At 38.9% G+C, this 20,070-nt stretch overlaps 1 protein-coding gene across 3 annotated transcripts in view; it reads right to left on the bottom strand.

Annotated features, from left to right (window-relative positions):
* Positions 1-18,426, bottom strand: part of SAMD8 (sterile alpha motif domain containing 8) — a 47,407-nt gene extending 28,981 nt beyond the window's left edge. For 2 of the 3 annotated variants that reach the window (XM_082606365.1, XM_082606367.1), the window contains exons 1-2: positions 18,216-18,426; positions 601-1,193 (exon numbers count right to left, since the gene is read on the bottom strand). In XM_082606365.1, coding sequence (XP_082462491.1) covers positions 601-1,193; positions 18,216-18,389 — 767 coding nt within the window. In that variant the 5' untranslated portion in view covers positions 18,390-18,426. The remainder of the gene's footprint in view (positions 1-600; positions 1,194-18,215) is intronic. The other variant, XM_082606366.1, reaches the window with a different exon arrangement.
* Positions 18,427-20,070: the final 1,644 nt, after the last annotated feature.

The raw sequence follows: 20,070 nt of genomic DNA, 5'->3' as shown, positions 1-20,070 counted from the left end.
TTCAATTTCAGGGGCACAACGTTTTATAAAAACAAGACAGCACTACAAACTTTCAAAAGATTTTTTAAAACCACAAATATAAAAATTAATAGTTTTGAGTTTTGTTCTATTCTTATTTTTCATATAATATACTATATTCTTTTTTATGCATTCAGTATTTATAAAAACAGAATACTATCCATGAATCAGTTTGTATTTGTGATAGTTCTAATTTATTTGATGATACATGAGACCTCCCCATATTTTTAAAAGAAGCAAAACCCTGTTCTTTTTTTTGAAAAAAGTAAACAAATTCCATTTATTACATATAACATTCCAGGAAACCCTTTTAAAATCTGAAGTGCCCAAGGAGCTATAACATAGCTGTAGAAAAATAAATTAAGCAGTGGTTCTTCCTACTCATCTAGGCTTAAGGTCTAGTTTACTCTAAGGGAAAAAGGTAATTCTAAAGCATATCTTTATATAGTACCAGATAAAGCAAATGGGAAGTATATATCAACCAAAACAACAATAATAAACAACGTAATTATCATGAATATATCATTACCATTGTTAGTACAGCTATCTTCTACAAACTTGGCAACTAGAAACAAAACTTACCTGTCTAAGAATATATCCGGGAGTGGTGGATAGGTCTGCATGTCAGGCACTCGCTCGTGGACTATAACCATTATGAAAGATGTAAATCCGAACACTATAAAAACATATATACAACTCAATATGGTCTTCCAGTACTCTGGGTCCAATCTTCGAATAGAATGTTTGTTTTTACCGTTCACATACTGGTATTGATCAGTATTCAAATCAGTGATGGGTCCGTCACAGTCGTGTGAAGGTTCCCCATTACAGAGCCACTCTGCACTCTGAAGAGCACTGATGAAAGAGCTCATGGAACTCATGGGACTGTCACTGTTGTATCCCATCTCTTCTAAGACATCAATATGTATTTTCTGCAATTTTCGGACTGACAGCATTAACCTTTTAATGTCCCCTAAGACTTTGATTTCCAGAGGAGGAGACCGGAGATCATATTCAGTCAGCGTTAGCAATGTGATTCCATCAAGTCGGTGCTTATTGCATAAAATGTCCACATACTCAAAAAAGCCTTCATCCTTCAGCCAAACAGCTACATGCTTGGTAGTCCAGCGGCGAATGCAGAGCTGATTAGGAAAAGCCATTTCCTCTTCCACTGCCTGTCAAGGGAAAACAGGAAAATAAAACAAAAATTTCAGGGTGTCCTAACAACTCCTTTGAAGACAAAATACACGTAAACACATCAGAAACAGTAATTCATCTACACTGCCCTATTGGCTTCCAGACGAGAGTAAAAGAGACAAAAATTATTCATTAATGAGTAGTTTTCAACAGATTAACATTCTAATTATTATATGCATATAACCCCAATAGCAGAAGGAAAGCTAATGACCGAACATTTTTACAAAATGTTTTTTTGGTAATATTTTACAAATGGCTTTTCCACACCACAGCAAGCCATAACTTAATTAGAAAAAGCCTACTGGTGAGAACAATTGAGAAAAATAACTCAACACTTTTCATAAAATGAGATATATAGAAAGATTTGTTATATGTAAAAATAAATCAAATTTCAGAAATCTTCATGTTCATGGAATAAGTATTCCCCCCACCCCGCCTCCAAAAAAAACCACAACCCCACAAAGGCAGATAGATAACTAATTGCAGGAAACCCCTTAGATTAAGCATATTTCTATCTACTATACAAATAATTTCTACAACAGATATAAAGCCTTTACTAGATATAAGTATCTATAAATATCTTAACAGCTCATTTCTTTCTATACCTTGAATATTCCATTACAGAACTGAAAAAGGAATTTTCTTCTTAAACTATCATTGAGATTTAGTGATAAAACATTTCAATGTACCATAAATTTGAGGGGCCATATTTTATACTGCAATTATAGTATTTCATTTTTTTTTTAATTTTAATTTTTGCCCTCACCACGTGGTTTGCGGGATCTTAGTTCCCTGACCAGGGATTGAACCCGGGACCTCAGCAGTGAAAGCACGGAGTCCTAACCACTGGACCCCTGGGAAATTCCCTATACTGCAATTATAAAAGGCCAATAATGTACTATTTCAAAAAGTACTAATAATTTTTACTACTTTGATCCCACACAGTTCTGTTTATATTATTTTTCCATTTTAAAATGTTCAGTAACTTGGGCCTATATCAGGTTTATAAACTTTATCAGATATACAGGAGACAAAGGCCTACATGGAGAAAAAACCTAGTTCCCTAAAGTACTTTCTCAACTACTAAAGCCTGTGGGCTTTCTGACATTTTCCAGATCTCTGAAGACCATATTTCCTTCTGAGATGATTTTTAAAAAACACAGTAAGGGGACTTCCCTGGTAGCACAGTGGATAGGACTCTGCGCCCCCAATGCAGGGGGTCCAGATTTGATCCCTAGTCAGAAAACTAGATCCCACATACATGCCACAACTAAGGAGCCCACGTGCCGCAACTAAGACCTGGTGCAACCAAAATAAATAAATAAATATTATATTAAAAAAAAAAACCCACAGTAGGTAAACTTTAAAGCATTAAAAAAGAAGAAGAAGGAGAAAGAATGATACAACAAACACCTATGTGCCCACTACCCAGCTTGAAAGAAAAAAAAAAAAAAACCAAACAGTTCCAATACATATGTTCTGTTTCTTAATCTGGGTATTAGTTATACAGGTGAAAATTCATCAATCTGTATACGTATGATCTACACTTTACATATGTTGAACTTGATTTTAAAAGTTTGCTTTAAAAGCAAAACAAAACATCAATACAAGTGAATGTCCTTCCCTGATAGCAACCCCTTCCTCTCCTCTCAGATGTAGTAATTCCTAATTTTAGTGCTTATCATTCCCTTACAACATGCATTTTTTGGCTATGAAAAACTTTCTGTGCTTCCTTATGCTAAGGAAAGTAAAAAGCTGCTACTTCTGCATTCTTCTATCCACACAAACTCTTGCCATGAATACTTATAATCATCTGAAAAAGGCAGATACTCAACTACCTAAGTACCTCTTATACCATCAAAAGTATTCAGCCAACAAGAAACATGCCCATTAAATATGTTTCTTAATTACTAAAAAGCAATCCTAGTTTTTGGAAACCTTAAATCACAGTGTTTCAAAACAGAGCTTTTAATAGTATTAATCCACAATAGCTTTTCAGTCTTAAAAAATTAACAGTACATGCATCTGTAAGGACGTGTTTTATATACTGCAGAGCTACAAAAAAATCATACTCAACTTTTAAATTTTTACCTACAGTATATCAGTGTCATCCCAAAGGCCAAGGAATTATGATTTATTCACTTTCAACTCATGGAATTTATACACATTGATATATATAATTTTATATCATGTATTACATATATATAGTTCCATTTTAAATGATTTTGCTATGTTTTAGTCTATATAGATAGCCAGATGGCTTCATCCTACACACTACGTACATATCTCTTCCCCAAGGTATTCTCTGAATAAATTATTTCATCTCTGAATATCCAACAAACACATGCTACAAACTCTGCAACAATTACGATGTAATAAGTATGAGAAGCTCTTCTCATACAAAATAAGGCCAGATTCCTTCTGTCATTTTACTTCTGTTCTGCTACCTTTCTCCTTTTTCTAACAGCTTACCACCAACGGGCTCCAAGTCACCCCCATCCTTTTAGCCTTATTCTTCAGTAGTTTCATCTCACACACTGCTCAAAATGATCTCTTTCATGGTTATTTTTTTTTCTGTCTTATAGCACCTTCAATCTGGCTAACAATCTGTTCTTTATACCCTCAATCTGTCTAACAAACAGGCTTTGATGCTGGCATTTTAGCTGCTAGAAAATATGAGTTATCATGCAAGAAAGCCTCCTGGAAGTCTTTGAGCCTGCTGTGGCAATGCCCTAAAAGCATGACACACTGCACTGTTGTGCTTCATCAGGTCAGGGCACACCCGTTAATTGTATGCTACTACATACAGTCAGAGGCCCATATTTAGATAACACTATGAAAACCTGCATTAAAGAGGTATATTAACAGATGATAAAAGGCTTCAAGGCAATTTAATATTTACATTGTACCACAGGAACTACAGGGGACAGGAGACTTTTAACGAAGAATATGACAGCTATAAGTTTCATACAAATATACATAATGAAGAAATTTAGGTAAGTAAATGTTTCAGAATACTTTCAGCTTTAACCAATAATTAATATGAATCAACTATCAGTTAAAGGGACTTCTGCTTCTGACCAAGATGCAATAAGAGAAACCAAATTTACTTTTCCACCTGAAACAGCCAAAAAATAGATAAAATATATGGGGAGAAAACCAGTTTCAAGACAGTGGGCACCAGAAAACAAAGGAGACCCTTGAGAGTAGGAAACAAGGTGAGCCCTACTGCCCCAGCCATGAGTGGTACAGGATATAAACTGGGTGAGGCCCAGCAGACTTAGTGAGTTGAAATGGAACGGAGAATCTAGGGAAATCAAGGTGGCTAGTGTACCTGGGATAGAATACTAGAGAGGAGAAAGATACACAAAGAACTTGTTATGGACTGAATGTTTATATTCCCCCCAAATTCATATGTTGAAATTCTATCCCCCAATAGGATAGTATTAGGAGGTGATTAGGTCATGAAGGCAGAACCCTCGTGAATGGAATTAATGCCTTTATAAGAGACACCCCAGAGAGTTCTCTCTTCCCTCTGTCATGTAAAGACACAACTAGAAGATGACCATATATGAACTAGAAGCAGGTCCTCACAGACACCAAAGCTGCTGGCACTCTGATCTTGGACTCCTCAGCCTCCAGAACTGTAAGAAATAGATTTGTTGTTTAAGCCGCCCAGTCTATGGTATTTTTGTTATAACAGCCCAAGCAGACTAAGACGGAACTCCAGAGATTTGCAAAGGATCTCCCTTGAATAGGCAGCTGAATGCTGATCAGCACATATATGTGAGGAAGCCAAACAAGACTGAAAAAAGAACCACCCAGAAAGATTAGAGGCAATAACACCCAGTATTCACACAAGACCACTAAAAGTGCCTACTATAAACAACCAGACTGGAAAAAAATGAAAAATCTCATGATTCATGGGGCACTGGGTAGAGTACACAATAAGATCTTTCCATAGTAGTAAGGCAAAATTAACCCTAAAAACAGTAGTTCTCAACTGAGGGCAATTTGCCCCCCCCAAAATATTTGGCAATTTCTGGAGACATTTTTGGTTGTCGCAACTAGGGGATCATCTAAAGACTAGAGGCTACGGATGCTGTTAAACACTCTACAATGCACAGGACAGCCCCTCACAACAAAGAATTATCTGACCCAAAGTGTTATAGTGCTGATATTGAGAAATCCTGCCCTAAACCTAAACATGTCTCTGGTCCAGCCAAACAAATCTTAAAAGCAGAACCAAAAGGATCAAACTGTTTTTAAGTAATTTAACTACATCCCACAACAAAGCGGAAGAATATTAATAGGAATAAGAAAGTATTCAGCACCCAACAGGTAAAGTCACAATGTCTGGCAACCAACCAAAGATTACCAGGCATGCAAAGAAGTAGAAAAATTCATCTATAATGAGTAGAAAATCAATTGAAATTGACCCAGAACTAACATAGATAATAAAATTATCAGACAAGGAAATTAACATAGTTATGATAACTGTATTACATATGTTCAAAGAGTTAAATAGAGATATAGACACATAAAAAAGATCAAACTTCTAGAGATGAAATTACAAGATATGTAATAAAAAAAACACACTGGATGGGATTAACAGCTGATCAGATATTGCATAAGTTTAGTAAACTTGGAGACATAATAGGAATTATTCAAAATGAAACACAGGAAAAACAGTATTTTTTAAAATGAAGAGAATATTATTCAGCTTTTAAAAGGAATCTTGAAGACATTGTGCTAAGTGAAATAAGCTAGACACAAAAGGACAAATATTGTATGATTCACTTGGATGAGGCAGTCAAATTCATAGAGACAGAAAGTAGATGTTGGTTTCCAGGGGCTGTGCAGTAGGAGACAAATGCCCATTATTGTTTAATGGGTACAAAGTTTCCATCTGGGATAATGAAACAGTTCTGGAAATGGATGGTGGTGATGGTTGCACAACAATGTAAATGTACTTAATGCCACTAAACTGTGCACTTAAAAATGGTTAAAATATAAGTTTGTTATGTATATTTTACCATGATTAAAAAAAAATGAAAATGAAAAGAATATCAGTGAGAGGTGGGACAACTTCAAACATCTTAATAGATGCATAATTGTAGTCCCCAAACAACAAGAGAGAGAGGAGAGGACAGAAAAAAATATCTGAAGTAACAATGGCTAACATTTTTCAAAATTTGATAAAAACTATAAACACAAATCAAAAAGCTCAATAAACTCCAAACATTAGAACCACACAAAAAACTATACCACACCAGGCCTTCCCTGGCGGCACAGTGGTTAAGAATCCTCTTGCCAATGCAGGGGATACGGGTTCGAGCCCTGGTCCGGGAAGATCCCACATGCCGCGGAGCAACTGGGCCCGTGCACCACAACTGTTGAGACTGCGCTCTACAGCCCATGAGCTATAACTACTGAGTCCACGAGCCGCGACTGCTGAAACCCACATGCTTAGAGCCTGTGCTCCGCAACAAGAGAAGCCACCACAGTGAAAAGCACGTGGACCACAACAAAGAGTGGCCCCCACTCCCACAGCTAGAGAGGGCCCGCGCACAGCAACAAAGACCCAACGCAGCCGAAAATAAATAAAAAACAAACAAACAAAAACAACTATACCACACCATATCATAATCAAATTACTCAAAAATCAATGACAATGAGAAAATCTTAAAAGTAAAAAGAGAGGATACACACATTATATACATAGGAACAAAGATAAGGATGACAGCAGATTCCTCACTGGAAACGTTGCAAGCTAGAAGACAGTGAAACAATGTCTTTAAAACACTGAAAGAAAAAAAATGATCAACCTATAATTCTATGACCGGTAAAATGTCGATCAAAAACAAAGGTAAAACAAATACTTTTTCAGACACACAAAAGCTGAATAATTTCATCTTAAGCAGACCTGAGCTACCAGAAATGTGAAAAGGAAGTCCTTCAGGCAGAACAAAAATGCCATCATTTGAAAATATGAATACCAGAAATGGTAGATATATGGGTAAATATGTAAGTAAAATATGTCAACAATAGCACAAAAGTTGGGAGAAATGGACTACTAAAATAAAACTCTTCCAGAAGAGGAGGGAATATTTCTGAATTCATTCCACGAGGCCAGTAGTACCCTGATACCAAAACCAGACAAAGACATTACAAGAAAATAAAACTACAGCCTAATAGCCCTTACGAACATGAAAGCAAAAAATTTAAACATATCTTAGCAAATCAAATCCAACAATATTTTAAAAGGATAATACAACATAACCAAGTGATGTTTATCTCAGGAGTGCAAAGTTAGTTTAACACTTGAAAATAAAAATAATTCACCATAGGCTAAAACAGGGAAACCACACAATAACTCAAAAGACACAAAAAAGCATTTGGCAAAATCCAATATTCATTCCCAATGAAAAACTCTCAGCAAATGAGAAATAAAGAGAAACTTCATCAAGTTGATAAAGGACATCTTTGAAAAACCTATGGTTAACATCATACTTAATGATGAAAGGCTAAAGGCTTTCCCCTTAATATCAGGAACAAGGCAAGACTGTCTACTCTCACCATTTCGGTAAAACACTGAGCAATCTAGCCAGTAGAATAAGGCAAGAAGAAGAAATAAAGGGCATACGATTGGAAAGGAAGGAACAAAACTGTATTTGCAGACAATAGGATAATCTATGTAGAAAATTCAATGGAATCTACACATACACACAAACACAAGTTACTAGAACTAATAATTTAGTTTAGCAAGATTGCTTAATATCAACATACAAAAATCAATTGTATTTCTATATACTAGAAATAAACAATAAAAAAATTGAAATTTACAAAATAATACCATTTACAATAGCACCAAAAAATATAAAATGCCCAAGGATAAATCTGACCAAACACGGGAAAGATCTGTACACTAAAAACTATAAAACATTGCTAAGAGAAATTAAAGATCTAAATAAATAGTGACATGGGTGGGTCAAAAGATTCAAATTTTTAAGAAAATAAAAATGCTGTGAAATAAAATTCATATTTTATGTCCAGACAAGAAGAATTCAAACATAAAAATTTTTTCTCTGCCCTTTGGCCTCCTCTCTCCCCACTACTGAGAACTGTGTAACTGTATTACGTATCAACCAAACCTCCCCCATTGGCAATAAATACCTGCTCAGCCATAAAGAGCAACATTCTCCTAGCACCAGCAAAACAACTCCTTAAAAGATAACATTCCTTCTTGGGACTTCCCTGGTGGCGCAGCTGTTTAAGAATCCACCTTTGAACTTGGTAAATTGAATCATCCTTGTCCCCTCTCTTTCTCTTATCCAACAATCAGCCTATCAAAAATATATCCAGGGGCTTCCCTGGTGGCGCAGTGGTTGAGAATCTGCCTGCTAATGCAGGGGACATGGGTTCGAGCCCTGGTCTGGGAGGATCCCACATGCTGCGGAGCAGCTGGGCCCGTGAGCCACAACTACTGAGCCTGCACGTCTGGAGCCTGCGCTCCGCAACAAGAGAGGCCGCAACAGTGAGAGGCCCGTGCACCGCGTTGAAGAGTGGCCCCCACTTGCCACAACTAGAGAAAGCCCTCGCACAGAAACGAAGACCCGGCACAGTCAAAAATAAATTAATTAACTAATAAACTCCTACCCCCAACATCTAAAAAAATATATATATATATATCCAGGACTTCCCTGGTGGCGCAGTGGTTAAGAATCTGCCTGCTAATGCAGGGGACACGGGTTGAGCCCTGGTCTGGGAAGATCTCACATGCCGCGGAGCAACTAAGCCCGTGCACCACAACTACTGAGCCTGCGCTCTAGAGCCCGCGAGCCACAACTACTGAGCCCATGTGCCACAACTACTGAAGCCCATGCGCCTAGAGCCCGTGCTCTGCAACAAAAGAAGCCACTGCAATGAGAAGCCCACGCATTGCAACGAAGACGAGCCCTGCCACAACTAAAGAAAGCCCGCATGCAGCAATGAAGACCCAATGCAGCCAAAAATAAATAAATAAATAAATAAATGTATAAAAAAAAAAAAGGTAACATTCCTTCTTGATCTTGTAAGGGGCCACACGACTTTTAGATCCAGAGTGTGTAACTGTCAATAAAACATCATTTAATGTACAGCCCTCTGTCTCAAAAAAACTTATCTAACTATGCCTACACTTCTTATTGGTGGAACAACTCTGAGAGCTTTCTGATGTGCTGTTCTTGGGTTACAGTGCTCAATTTGGCTCAGATAAAATCTTCCGTTTCTTTCTTAGATCGACTGGTTAATTTTTCATTGACATCCGTCAATTCTTCCAAAATTTGATCTATATATTTATGGAATCCCAATCAAAATCCCAACAGACTTTTTTATAGATACTGATAAACTTATTTCAGTAGTTGATATGGAAATGCAAAGGACACAGAACAACCAAAACAACCTTGAAAAAGAATAGGATTAGATAGCTAATTACAAGACTTACTATATACAGTGTTTGTTTTCTGCTGCTGTGTAACAAATTACTGTAAATTTAGTGGCCACTGGCATTCAGGGCCTCCTCCTATTCAGAAAACCAGCAGCTTTTTCTTTGTTGAATGCCCCTTGTACTTAGAATCTCTTTCTCCAGGAAAAGCCCAGTCCTTTGCTCACTGATTAGGTCAGGTCCACTAAGATAATTTCCCTTTCTTAGTCAACTGTGCCATATAACATAATCAGAGTGATAATCAGACTCACAGGTCCTTCCCACTATACAAAGGTCACTGGAGGTCATTTTAGAATTCTATCATACTACCCTAATTAAGACAAAGTAGTACTGGCATAAAGATAAACAAATCAATGGAACAGAATACAGAATCCAGAAATAGACCTACGTACATATGGATATCTGATTTTCTACAGACGTGCAAAGGCAATTCAGTGGAGAAAGGATAGTCTTTCCATCAAATCGTATTAGAACAAGTGAATATCCATATGCAAAAAAAACATTAATCCATACCTCTCACCACATATAAAAAATTAACTTGAAATGGATCACAGACCTAATGTAAAATCTAAAACTAGAAAACTTCTAAAAGAAAACACAGGAGAAAAAAAAAAAAAAAGGAAAACACAGGAGAAAATCTTTCTGACCTTAGGTTAGGTAAAGATTTCTTAGATATGACAACAAAAGCAAAATCCATAAAAGAACAAGTTGATAAACTGGACTTCATTTGCCTAGGTAGGTGACTGAAGGACTTTTATAGTTTGTAGTCTACAAATTTCTGCATTGTTTGGATCTTTTAAAGTAATGCACTTCTACAATAAAAAGACAGAAAAATATATAGAAGCGATACATATTTGTTGAAGAACATTTAAAATATAATTTCAAAATTACCCCCCAGAGAACTAATGCTTGTAATTTTTTATTTATCCTTCATCCACAGAATTTTCTATAGAGAAAATTTCTATAGAGAAATCATACCATTGGTAATTCTGTATCATTTTTACTTAACATTATTGCATGAGTCCTGTCTAATGTTATCAAACTATCCTTTGAAAAGGATATTCCATTGTATGGCTATACAATAATTTGTCCATTTCCCCACTGTCAGCAACTGTTCACAATTTTATTACTATTACAAATAGTACTGCAGTGCCTTGGGTTAGATTTATAGAAGTAGAATAATAGAATTAAAAAATCTGACATATTATTTAGACACTCACTCCTAGCTACGTCATTAAAGTTTGACCCACAACAAAAAGCACTGCACGCAAAGCATGGTACTTGTCCAAAATGTTAACTGCTACGTAAAGGAAACATTTCAATTTGAGATAAAATTTAAAAGAAGTTTATTCTGAAATCATGAGCAATTAAGAAATTAGTTATCAAAGGTCAATATGTTATTATCAAGGCACTGAAAGAATAGTCCACTCATGCAGAATCTTACCATCAAGAGGCATTGCTCAAACTTAGTTCCAACTCATAGATAACAGATAAACTAAAGTAGCTGACTGTTCTGTACAGAGTGGAACAAAACATTTCTTATCTTTTGGATGGACTCCGGTGAGAAATTTTTGAAAACTATTTTTTTAATATTTATTTTTTTTTATTTATTTATTTGCTTGCACCAGGCCTTAGTTGCAGCAGGAGGGCTCCTTAGTCATAGCATGCATGTGAGATCTAGCTCCCTGACCAGGGATCAAACCCAGGCCCCCTGCATTGGGAGCGCAGAGTCCTAACCACTACGCCACAAGGGAAGTCCCTTGAAAACTATTAAAAAATGCAATTTTCAGCACATCAACTTGTTCATTTACTAGAAAATTTCTTTTCTCTCCAAATTTAATTCATACTAATTAAAGATGTCAGCAGCTTGACAGCAAAAGAGCTCAGCATATTTCCCATGATCTTATCTCCATACTTAATACAATGAAAACAGCTTATCTGGTATTTCTTAACAGTAGCATGGCTGTTCTTTAATCAATGAGCCTTTAATGCATACCAATGGAGTGATATGCATTAAATTATCTTCATGATAATATAAATAACTCATTTACTTATTAAAACTCAGTTACCATAATAAAACTGCAAATACTGTATATTAGGTTTAACAAACTAAGCACAATCAGCCCAGAACTGCAAAAGGAGACAATAACCAGCAACAAACTTTTTCCCTATTCTGCCTCACTGAAGCTATTTGTTTTGTCCTATCCTATCTTTGTGACTGACCAGCTGCAGGACAATCTGGCCAACTACTGGAAATGATGACTTGACTACAAGGAGTATCACCATCTATGAATCACCATTGACTCAGTGCCTGTGACAAATATGATGAATTGGCACTCAGGATCCTTTCCAATCTCCCTCTAGTTGTCTTTTGTACTACAGAGGTTAAAAAGGTAAAAATTATTCCCCAGGATCCCTTGCAACTAGGGTTCTAAACGTGAATTAGGTTCAGCCAACTAGATGCTCTGACATGAGAGGAAAGCAGAAAGTGAAGTAGGGGCCATTTTCCTGAAGTTTTGGGTATCCACAAGAAAGACTATTGAAATGTTGGTTGTATGTGAGTGTACAAGTAATTCTCCAGTTTCTAGTCACTGACTTTGTGTCAGGAAGCAGCTGCAGTTGTAGAGTGGCAGTACTGGCTTTCTAATGCCTGCATCACAGATATGATTATGTGTTCTTTGTGTGTGTGTGTATGTGTGCATGTGTGTGTTAAACTATACATAACTGGATATTTACTATTTTAACCATTGTTAAGTGTACAGTTCAGTGGAATTAAGTACATTTACATTGTGCAATCATCACCACCATCCATTTTTAGAACTTTTTCATCATTCCAAATGGAAACTCCATATTCATTGAACAATAACTCCCCATTGTCTCCTCCCCTGTGCTCCTGTCAACCACCATTCTACCTTCTGTCTCTATGAATTTGACTATTCTAGATACAATAGTGGAATCCTACAATATTTGTCCTTTTGTGTCTGCCTTATTTTCCTTTGCATAATATCTTCAAGCTTCATCCATGTTGTAGCATATATCAGAACCTCCCTCCTTTTTAAGGCTAAATAATATTCCATTCTATGTATATATCACATTTTGTTTATTCATTCATCCATCAGTAGGCACTTGGGTTGCTTCTAACTAACTCTTAGTTATTGTGAATAATGCTGCTATAAACATAGGTGTATACAAATATCTTTTCAAGTCCTGCTTTCATTTTTTAAAATCATCTATCTATCTATCTATCTATCTATCTATCTATCTATCTGGCTGCGCCTGGTCTTAGTTGTGGCATTCGGGCTCTTAGTTGCAGCATGTGGGACCTAGTTCCCTGTCCAGAGATCAAACCCAGGCCCACTGCATTGGGAGTGCAGAGTCTTAACCGCTGGACCACCAGGGAAGTCCCTGCTTTCACTTCTTTTGCGTATATATCCAGAGGTGGAATTGCTGGGTCATTTGGTAATTCTGTTTAATTTTCTCAGGAATCACCATACCATTTTCAAAGCAGCTGCATCATTTTACATTCCCACGAGCAACACACAAGTGTTCTAATTTTCCACATCCTTACCAACACTTGTTATTTATTTTTTTTAACTAATTAATTATTTCTTTTTGGCTGCAATGCGTCGTCATTGCTGTGCTCACAGGCTTTCTCCAGTTGTGGCGAGTGGGGGCTACTCTTCATTGTGGAGCGTGGGCGTCTCATTGTGGTGGCTTCTCTTGTTGCGGAGCATGGGCTCTAGGTGCGTGGGATTTAGTAGTTGTGGCGCTCGGGCTCAGTAGTTGTTGCTCATGGGCTCTAGAGTGCAGGCTCAGTAGTTGTGGCACACAGGCTTAGTTGCTCTGTGGCATGTAGGATCTTCCCAGACCAGGGCTCGAACCCATGTTCCCTGCATTGGCAGGTGGATTCTTAACCACTGTGCCACCAGGGAAGTCCCTATTCAGCTTTAAAAAAATCCCATCAAAATTTTTTAATCCTAAATTAAAATCTTTTCATTGAGCAAACAAAAACTATTATATTCCCTTTATAGTTATCAAAAGGTAGTTTACTTTTTCTTAGTAAGCAATGTTTCCAAGTATCTGTGAATCTGCTATAATTACAAAACAGCTTCAAAGACCCAGAACCAGTTCCTACCAGTTCTGAAACTCTAGCAGTGATCTTCTACCATTTTACTATGTCCCACTGAGCAGCAGAATTTGGGGTAGCACATTTGAAATAAATTAAATTGTTTCTTCAGTTACATTATCATTCTATTGGCTGCACTTTAGCCTTGGGACATTTTTTTTGCTGCACAAACCATGCACTCTTATATACCATTATTAAAAAAGGTTGTCATGTATACCAAAGAACACAAACCTTTTCTGACTCCAACTTGCCTTTAAACTAAGATTTCCACTATCTGGTTGTACCTAATTCTCTACCACATTCAGAACTGTGTCAGTTCAATGAATAAGAATCTAACAGACAACACTGTGCAGGTTATATCCTCAGTTGCAGTAAAAGTTTTTACACAATGGTCAAAATTTAGTGGTAAGTCTGATGAAAAATCCTTAACCTGGCAAAATGCCAGAGCACACCAGTAAAGAAGCCAAGTATATAAAATTCAAATTTTTATTCTAATCATTAAAATAATATTTGGGCAGGCTAGTAGTGGTCTGACAGATTGACTGGTAAAAACCTTCATTTTTAAATATGCTACACCCCCAAATCAAATCAACATAATAGAAAATGAGAAACTTGCTCAAGACTTCAAACTCCATTACAATATTGTGCAAATATACTGGATTTGGCCCCAAAATTTAATGTATGGTCTGGCAATCTCTGACTTTCATACCAATGTTGTATTGATGAAACTGACATAGATTTAATTTAGTCTCAAAGTTCCACACTAAAGCCAATTTGTAGGCATTTCCAATAACTCAGTGACACAGTTTAACTTACAGGAAGACCCTAAATTAGCAGAATTCATGGTTCTCACCTCCTACTAGAACTTACCTGTCAAGAACTTTAAGAGAACAGAAAAAAGGGTCAAGATAATAGATATAGGGCTTCCCTGGTGGTACAGTGGTTAAGAATCCGCCTGCCAACGCAGGGGACACGGGTTAGAGCCCTAGTCCGGGAAGATCCCATATGCCGTGGAGCAACTAAGCCTGTGTGCCACAACTACTGAAGCCTGTGCACCTAGAGCCCGTGCTCCACAGCAAGAGAAGCCACCGCAATGAGAAGCCCTCATACTGCAACAAAGAGTAGCCCCCGCTCACCACAACTAGAGGAAGCCTGCGCGCAGCAACGAAGACCCAATGCAGCCAAAAATAAAATAAATAAATAAAAATTCCTTGCCCCCAGTGCCAAATCTAAGAGCATTAAATCAATCAATCAATCAATCAATCAATCAATCTCGTCCTCAGCCACAATTCAAAAGCTACACTAAGCCCACAATAAATATTCAAGACAAATACAAACATAGGTCTCTGCCTCCACAACATTCTTCTAAGGTACATATCATAAAACACTGTTTAACGGTGAAACACCGTGCTGAAACTATTATGACGAAGATTTCCTAGTTTCTACCATCCTAAACAAAAGCCAAGATAGACTCATATTATGTTACATTCTGCAGTGAGGTGATTTTATTACTAGTAGGGCCCAGCATTTAGTAAAGTAACAAAATATTTCAAATATGGAAGCCTGAAGTCTAGACTCAGCTAGGTTAAGATCCACTTATGATGGTGCTATGTGTATGGGAGGAGGGGGTACAGGTCTGTCACAAATCCATATCCACATATTCAAATGACAAATTACCAGTGACAAAGGCAGCATGTAAACACTGAATTGCTCTCAAACGGTGCCTGGCCCATGCTCCTCTAATTTTTAGTTAACCTCCTGATTTCTCAAAGCCAAGAGAATCATAAGACCTAAAGTAAGAATCACTATTATGATTAATGGCTGTGCTAGGTACATCCTACTATTAACACCAGAGTATTACATCAGGCCTGGAGGTAAGCATTTTGAAAGAATAACTAGTTAATATGGCCATTCTTATAAGACAAAATAATGATGATGATATTCATTAGAACATCTGTGATTCAACATTTTCCCAAAAACAATGTTCAAATTTCATTTCTCAGAAGTCATGAAAATGTCTCTAAGTCAGCTACGGCAAAGTTCTGAAAAAGCACTGAAGATCTTAGTGATTAACAAAATAAAAATGTTTACAAGTAGTTGCGCAAAGTAAAGAGTCTTTGCAGAATGGCGATGATGCTACTGAAATCAAAAGTGATTATCTAAATATATCTGCATGTTCTGCCACAGCAGTCATAATGGCTTCTTCTGGAGTAATATACATTTTCTTGCCTTAGAGAAACTGCTCTACCATAAACTGATTTTATTTACAACTAAGTGGCTGTGAAAACTGTCAAGGCAAAACAAAGACTAACTATTAGGGACGCTAATGTATTAACCGTACAAATTCATGTAACAGTTTCTTTAATCTTGCAGTAACATTAAGATGTAACCTTAATAGAGAGTTCTTATATTTTGGTTCAGTTCAGCAAATTTTTACATGCCAAGACTTTTATTTAGAGCTAAGTATGAAGACAAGGTCTCTAGAGAATCGCAGTCTAGTGAGGGTAAATAAACATAAATAAACAATAGTAATACTATATATACTTCTTCAACTAAAGACTGTATTAATTTAAAGAAAAAGGAGTTAATCTTTTAACAATAGCTAAAAGCAAAGTTAAGAATTCACCTCTCCTTTGAAGAAATAATTATTAGTCTACTGAGCATTTGAAGATATGACATATAGTCAATATACATAAATTAATTTAACAGCTTGCTGCAATCAGTAAATTATCATCTCATGAAGATTAAACTGTTGGATACCCATTTAGACTAGAAATACTTGATTAAAAGTTTGTTTTGAAATGCCAACAACTTTGCAAACCTATAATAGGATAAAAGGTTGTAAAAGTAAAACAACATATGAGACATGGCTAAAGTCAACACTTCACAAAGACATGTTATAATTTAACAATTACAAAAGAAAATTAACCTATTTCAACTAAAGAGAGTATAAATACTGCAATCATTATTTTTCTGGCATAATTATGGTTTTGGTACGATGTCTTCTATAAAAGGCATCTGTGTACCCACCTATCCCAGTTCTGTTAACTGACAACTACAAGCATCGTCTATTCTTATTCTTCTAGATAACTCTACTAAAAGTATTATTCATACAACATCTGCAAAGCATTGGTCCTGCAAATCTGTCAAGGTACCCTCCTTCCAATTTTCAAGACACAACTCCAATTCTGGAGTTACAGGTGAGAGGAACATCTGGTAGCCTCCTGGACTGTGGTGATTTCACATACCGTTTTATGTACCTTTTTAACCCAGACACTTGTATTGACCACATCTTTACCCTGTGGCCAATATGTGTCAACTCAAGCTACCAAAGTGAAATCAATTGATACTGAGTATCTGTAAAAACTAAGTGTCCAAATTCTTGTTTCCAGTTTAGTTTTTTTAATTTAAAGGTAATGTATTAAATCTTTTTTTTGAAAAAAGATAGTCTAAACTTGTCTGGTACTTAAGATAAACTTAAATTTAAGAAAAATACAAAGAAAAAAAAAAAGAAACGCACTATTACTGTTAGAAGAAAGCCAAATGATTATCTTTATTTACAGAATCACTCCTTTCACTATCTTTTCCAAACATCACTTCCTTTCCACTACTTCCCCTAGTCCTCTGGGCAAATCAGTGTTTAACATCAACCCTCCCACCCCAGATTCTTAAAAGTATTCACTGTCCACAAATGAGAAAGCCCCATAACCCAAATACATTACCCTAGTGATCTTCCATGCTTTGAAAGACACCTGTGAAAATGCCAAAGCCCTAAATTTGAGCCTCCAAGGGCTCCTTTTCTTTCTTGACCCTATTTCTCTTTTTCTGGCCTTTAAAGCCAGACGACTTGCCACCCAATAGCCCTTTCCTCTTCAAGCCTAAATCCTTCCTCTAATTACCACCACCCACTCTGGTCAGAGATCTCGTCAGTCCCACCCCGGTTCCCTCTCTCTGGCCAGGTGGTAGCATCGACCCTGGTCCGGCTCCTCTGATTCCGCGCCTCCAGTGCCAAATCTCAGAGCATCTCTTCCCCCGGTCCCATATTCCCGCGGTACCCCTTCGGTCTTTTTGCCTCACTACCCGGCTTTCCAAAACCTTCAAGCCCCTGCCTCTTCAAGGCCACATTTCCCTCAGCCTCCCACTCCCTGTCGCTCTCCCCTCGACCTCTCCTTACCCCTCTGTCTCGGGCCATCGTCACGCCCCTCAGGCCCTCGGCTCAACAACCTCCATTTCCATGCTAAAGGGGACTCTCCACTTTCCCTCAGCAGTCTCCCGGGGCCCCTCCGGCTCCCTGTCCGTGGCAGCCCCCGGCTCCATCCCCGACTCTCCACTCACCCTTGGCTGCAGGCGCCTCCCAAACCCCTCTTCCCCGCCTCAGCTCCTGCTCACCTCCGCGGTCCGAGTCGGGCTCCCCAGACCCACCTCCGAGTCGGCGTCTGAGCAGCTGTCGGAACCCAGCGCCCTCCGAGCCTCGCCGGAGTGAGACGCCTCAAGAAGCGGCGGTGGAGCCCGGGTAGGAGAGCCGAAGTGGACCCTAGGGCGGTGGCGGCTGCGTGCAGGCATTGCTCTGGCCGGCCCTGGTCTCAACCGCGCCGACAGCCGCTCGAATCCGAACCGGAACTGCTTCGGGAGGCGGGGCCCTACCGGCGGGAGGTGGAGCCCTAGAGCGGGGGCGGGGCCGAAACCGGAAGGGACGCGGGGCTCAAGATGAGCGCGAGGGGAGAACGGAGACTAGAAACCGCAGCAAGGAACCCCGAGAGCGCATGCGTCAGGCCCAAAGCCGAAGTGTGAGAAGATGAGGGGCTAGCAGAGATGGGGCGGGGCTTATGGGAGTAGCAAATAGTGTTTGGGGGCCAGAGGAGGTTATCCTAATTCCTTTGGAGGGAGCCAGCTCCTCTCCAACTGCCAACCTCCAATCATTGTTACCATTTATTACCCCTTTATTCTCTGATAGTCCCTATGCCAAATGCCATATAAATATCTCACTTAGTCCTTGTGCCACCTCTACAGAGTATTACAACACAGAAGGGCCAAGAAACTTGCCTGAGGTTGGGCAGTTAATATGTGCCAAAGCCAGTATTCCTACTCAAATCTGCCTGACTTCAGAACCTTTGCTCTTCTCACCTTACTATACTGCCCCACCCTGAGGGAAGCCCCCAGCCCAGGCCTAGCATTGGCATAAACCAAGTCCAAAACCACCTGCGACCTGGGCTCCAGCCCCTTCTTGGCCTTGGTTTCCCAGGCGGTGCAAGGCAGACTTCAGTGGCTCTGATGGGGGTGGGGACAGGTTCTGGGGTGGACATGAGTGCAAACTGCTACCATGGAATGCCCTGGTGTGGCCTTTACCCTCGAGCCAGACTCAAAGCCAGGGGCAGCTGGGAGCCTCCCCACTGCAGCTCATGCCCCGGATCAAGCCTTCATGAAGTAATCTGAGAGCTGGCAAGACATCTCACTTCTTCATCCCATAACTAGCTCTGGCAGAAGGACAGATACAGACCTTTCTCTGTTTCTGTTGTGAAGACAAAAGTCCTTATAGGCAGAGGACTCTCCCTCCCCCCCCCCCAAATATTTCTGATGACAGCCCTTTGGTTCTTCAGAAAGACTAGGGGAACTTTCATCTCCCTTCTCCCCCCTTTGAAATATGTGGCCCATTTTAGCCTTCTCTTTTGAGAAATCAGCCATTTTCATAACAGAACCACTGCTCAAACCTTCCCTCATAAACCCTGTGGGCACCCTTTAGATGAGGTCCTCCATGCCTCCTCGCCACTTTTCTCCGACTCTATAACGCAGGAACCCTCCCCTGAGCCCCGTAATCCAGAAGCTCATCCAATAGCCATACAATTCCCACTTAGTTTGTGACCCAGGCCTGAAGAACTTTTCCTATCACGAATCCTTGGAGGCAACCACCTCCTCTGCACCCCAGATCTCTACTTTAACTCAGCCCTCAGAACCAAATAGCCTTACACAGGAGTCTAAATCTATTAAACATTTATTACGTGTCAGATGCAGAACATCCTTGGTTTCATTTAATCCCCACAATTATCCTTACGTTAGAGGTGAAGAAACTGAGGCTGAGAGGTGACTTGCAGAGGTATGTCTGATTCCATGTTGTCATGGAATTTGGGGTTAGGGGGTGGCTTGGGGAGGAAAATGTCCTGTTCTCTCTCGAGGCCCCTGTGACTTGCTGAGTCACTTGCTGCCGTCTCACCTGTCCCTGCCAATCTCTAGGAAAGGAATGACACTG

This window comes from Mesoplodon mirus (assembly GCF_964341445.2).
Source record: "Mesoplodon mirus genome assembly, chromosome: 2".
Taxonomy (NCBI): Eukaryota; Metazoa; Chordata; class Mammalia; order Artiodactyla; family Ziphiidae; genus Mesoplodon; species Mesoplodon mirus.
This window is presented reverse-complemented; position numbering and strand designations above follow the sequence as displayed.